General features: G+C 37.1%; 1 protein-coding gene across 1 annotated transcript; it reads right to left on the bottom strand.

Annotated features, from left to right (window-relative positions):
- Positions 1 to 2,138: 2,138 nt before the first annotated feature.
- LOC131158536 (putative UPF0481 protein At3g02645) lies at positions 2,139 to 3,785 on the bottom strand. The gene has a single exon (XM_058113407.1). It carries the CDS (start codon positions 3,783 to 3,785, stop codon positions 2,139 to 2,141), a length of 1,647 nt encoding a protein of 548 aa, XP_057969390.1.
- Positions 3,786 to 4,038: the final 253 nt, after the last annotated feature.

Below are 4,038 nucleotides of genomic sequence, written 5' to 3'. Positions count from 1 at the left end.
AAGTATTTTAAATATATCATTACGTGGGAATTTTGGTTAAAAAAAAAAGGTTTTGTTTGTTGAAGCATATCATACATAAAACGATTGTATCATTTTCATACATCATGAGCTTCAGGCTATATCATATGTTAATGTATTAGGAATTTGATTTGTACTTACATGCTTTTGTTAGAAGCATTTTTTGAGTGTTATTTTTCAAATTCTATTGTATACACGGTTCGGTGTGTGAACCGATGTGTGAGGAGAGAGTTGTATCTCTTGTAAGCAACGGAGTAGGAGGGAGTTGTACCTTTTGTAAGCAGCGGATTGTAAGGGAAGCTCCGTCCCAATTTAAGGAACATGGATTTAGTGAAATCCTTGATGCAAGTATGCTATGTGATTGCTTGTATGTATGAATTCTTGGGATTAAAAGAGTATTTATAGGTATTCTAGGATTAGTTTCCTTGTTTCCCAAGTGACTTGGAGTGTCCTCTAATTTTTACAACGTTCATTTTTGAAAAACTAATTTTTGAAAATTTTCCGTTGGAATTTAAAAAATCAAAACCAGTGGAGTCAGTTGGCTGGACAGGTGATCAGGAAGTGTATTTTCACAGGGTTAGTTGGCTGGATAGGTGGCTGACACCCTTCTGTCTCTCAAAAATTAAATTAGGAAATAGTTAGTCGGCTTGCATGACATAGTTCATTTTGGGTCAGTCGGCTGGGTACTGTCAGTCGGCTGGGTGGTTTACGTTTATTGAATCAGTTGACTGGATAGTTATTTCTCATGGTATTTCTTTGTCACTCGACTGACTGAACCAGAGTGTTTCTGGTCAATCAGTTGGGCAGACCTCTTATTGATTTTTCTTTTTTTTGGTTTTTCAAATTTAATTTTGCTCACATGTTTTGATCTTTCATAAAACATTTTTCAGGATTTTAAAATAGGTCTTTAAGTCCATAAATATCCCCTAAAAAGTTTCAATAATATTTCAAAAAATATTTAAATATTAAAGCACATAAATATTAAACATTTTCCAGGGTTTTCACATGGGCTACGATAGAGAGAGGAGGATCGGGAGAGGAGGAGCGATACAGATCAGGGAAAGGAAGGAGGGAAAGAAGGAAATGTTCGAGAGGGGAGGAGCGGTAAACAAATAAGGAAATGAGAGAAATGAGGGAGATTGGGGGAAACCCAAGCGGCACATGTAGATATATTTGTGGGTATTAGTGACGAATTTAAATCGTTACTAATACTTTATTATTAGTGACAAACTACTTTATTCATCACTAATAGTGTTAACTAAATTATTTTTACATTTTTTTTAAAAATAAAAATACTATTAGTGACGAATCTAAACCGTCATTAATACCCTCTTATTAGTGACGAATGAGGAGATTCATCACTAATAGTGATAACTAAATTTTTTTTTTTTTTAGTAAAGATATCATTAGTGATGAATCTAAACCGTCACTAATACTCTATTATTTGTGACGAATCTACCTATTCGTCACTACTAGTGTTAACTTAATTATTTTTACATTTTTAAAAATAAAAATACTATTAGTGAAGAATCTAAACCGTCACTAAAATCATATTATTAATGACGAATATCCCCAATTGTCACTAATAGTGCTAACTATACTATTTTTATTTATTAATAACTAATAAGTGACTTTTAGTGACAAATTGAATTTGTCATGAATAGCCTTTAATCGTCACTAATATTTTTCCGAAATAATTTATGAGCTAAAAATGGTTTCCCGCGATAGTTTGAGGGGAAAAATAAATTTTTGGTGATGAAAGTATTAGCGACGGTTGCTAAAAATGTCACTAATACCCATTTTTAGTGACGAAATTGAGTTCGTCACTATTAATTTCATCACCAAAAACCTTTTTTCTTAATAGTGCATAAAAAAAAAACAATAAAAAATTGTATACAGTTACATCTAAAATCACACAAATTTAAATCAAAGAACTGAAATTCACATGTGTACAATATTAATGGTTTGACAATTTCACACAAAAAAAAAAAAAAATCAGAATTTTGGCTGATGCCAAAAAAAGAGAAAAACAAAAATAATAGGAGGAAGTCAAAGCCACATATGCCCAATTAAAAACAGTGCAAACAATGGTATCCCCACAAAGCCACCCTACCCTCTCATCAAGTGATTTTCACCTGAAATATACGAGGGTTGTACACTGAACAAAAAGCCTGGAAACTCATTAGCAGCAAAAGCATAATTGCAGCCAACAATGAGAGAATTTTCCATGAGCCAAACACATAGCGCTTCATAAATTTATCAGCTTTTACCTTCCATCTGCTGTTGTAGTGCTGGTTCACATCTTCAATCACCTTATCCAGGAATGGCACTCTTGTCAATCTGATGGACTTGCTCATACCATTCCAGAGGTTGGCCACCTCTAGATCACTCTTCAAATGGTTCAAAATGATCCCTCTCTCTCGAAGCCGTCTCACATCCTCCTCCGTGTCGAGTATCCCATTCATCAGTTCGGTGTAACGGGTAAAAACCAACGGCCCCGATGCGTTTGATGCCTCGTATGCTACCAAGTTTCTCAAAACAACCTCAGTGTTTACATCTACACTGACAATAGGGAGGTAAAGTGTTGCCGTTTTAATGTTAAATTCAATGGTTGATATGCCACCATTTGTGGGCGAAAAGCGAACTCCGGATTTCGAGAGCTGGGTGACAGAAGGTATTGCTATTTCTCCCACTAATGGGGGCTTGTAAATGTTACTATTAGAGCTAGAGCTCCCATTTTCTGGTTTCACTGCCTCTTTGTCTTGGGTTAAGAAAAAATATTCAACAGCTAACTTCAAGAAGGAAAAGCCAGGAAGGTTAGAGATGAGTTTCCAAGGTAATTTAAGTATGACTTTAACTGGTCTTGACGTCGACACTTTTCTTATGGATTGTATTAGACCAATGTTTAATCTTGAAAGCAAGTTCCATGTCTGCTCAATGAGTTGCTTTATGTAACTTGTATCGCCAAACCATTCATTTCCCTCTTCTTTTGGTTCATCTTGGTATTCGACCGTGATCGCAACAGATGGTTCTTCGACTTCGGGTGTGATGATATGGTACAAAAAGTCAAGCATGTGGGAACTGTCTGAAACTTGGATTTTGGGAAACTTTTCCATCATCTTGAAAGGCGAAAGCTCGTTACAAAACCCCATCAACATGGAAAAGAGCATGTCATCCGCAGGTTCTTGAGGCGAGAATTGAAGTTCCATCACCTTCCTTAATATGAAAAGAGGAATTTGGTTCTCAAGCATTATCATATCTCTAAGAATCGCGTTGTAAGCCGATTTCCTCCCGGTGTAATCTACCAACTGTGACATCCCTGAGGAAACTCGCACTATTTCCTTTCCTTCGTTGACGATGCCATAGCTTTGAAGGATCTCAAGCAAGAAGGAAGCATCTAAGGCCATCATCCACGCCAAGGTTTCACCATTGAAATCAATATACATATGGTAGCATTCTCGAATCCTCGACTCCAATTTGATCAGTTGATCGACAAGATTTTGAAACTCCTGGCTTTGGAGTTGCTTCTGAACTCTTTTGGCCGCGGCAACCTTATACCGCTCCATGCCATAGAGCTCCGGACGCCAATGATGATAAGGTCCGAGAGCAACTTGGTGTGGCATATACGAATGTGGATCAGTAGAAAAGAGAGATTTAGGGACACTGAAGATGCAGACAAGTTGGATATCTCCATCCTCTTCGACCTCTTCCTCCAGCCCCTGGCGGATTTGAAGGATCCACCGAAGCTCGTCGAATTTTGAAGTCATGGTGGGCTGAAGAAACTGCATATATTTATGTTTATCTGTATGGAAATATAGCAGCTCTAGATATGATGCTGTGGAAGATTGATCAGGCAGCTTGGTAAGGAATGAGCTTGCTATTTAGCTAGGTTCCTTTACAGAGAATATATGGTCAGCAAATTGCAACAAAGATCAGTCTATTGGTGTACTCAAGTACAGAGAGAAGGGAATGAGATTTTGTCCGGGCAGAGAAGTATTGCTTTTATAGGGCTTGTTGGGA

Source organism: Malania oleifera, chromosome 6 (assembly GCF_029873635.1).
Source record: "Malania oleifera isolate guangnan ecotype guangnan chromosome 6, ASM2987363v1, whole genome shotgun sequence".
Taxonomy (NCBI): Eukaryota; Viridiplantae; Streptophyta; class Magnoliopsida; order Santalales; family Ximeniaceae; genus Malania; species Malania oleifera.
This window is presented reverse-complemented; position numbering and strand designations above follow the sequence as displayed.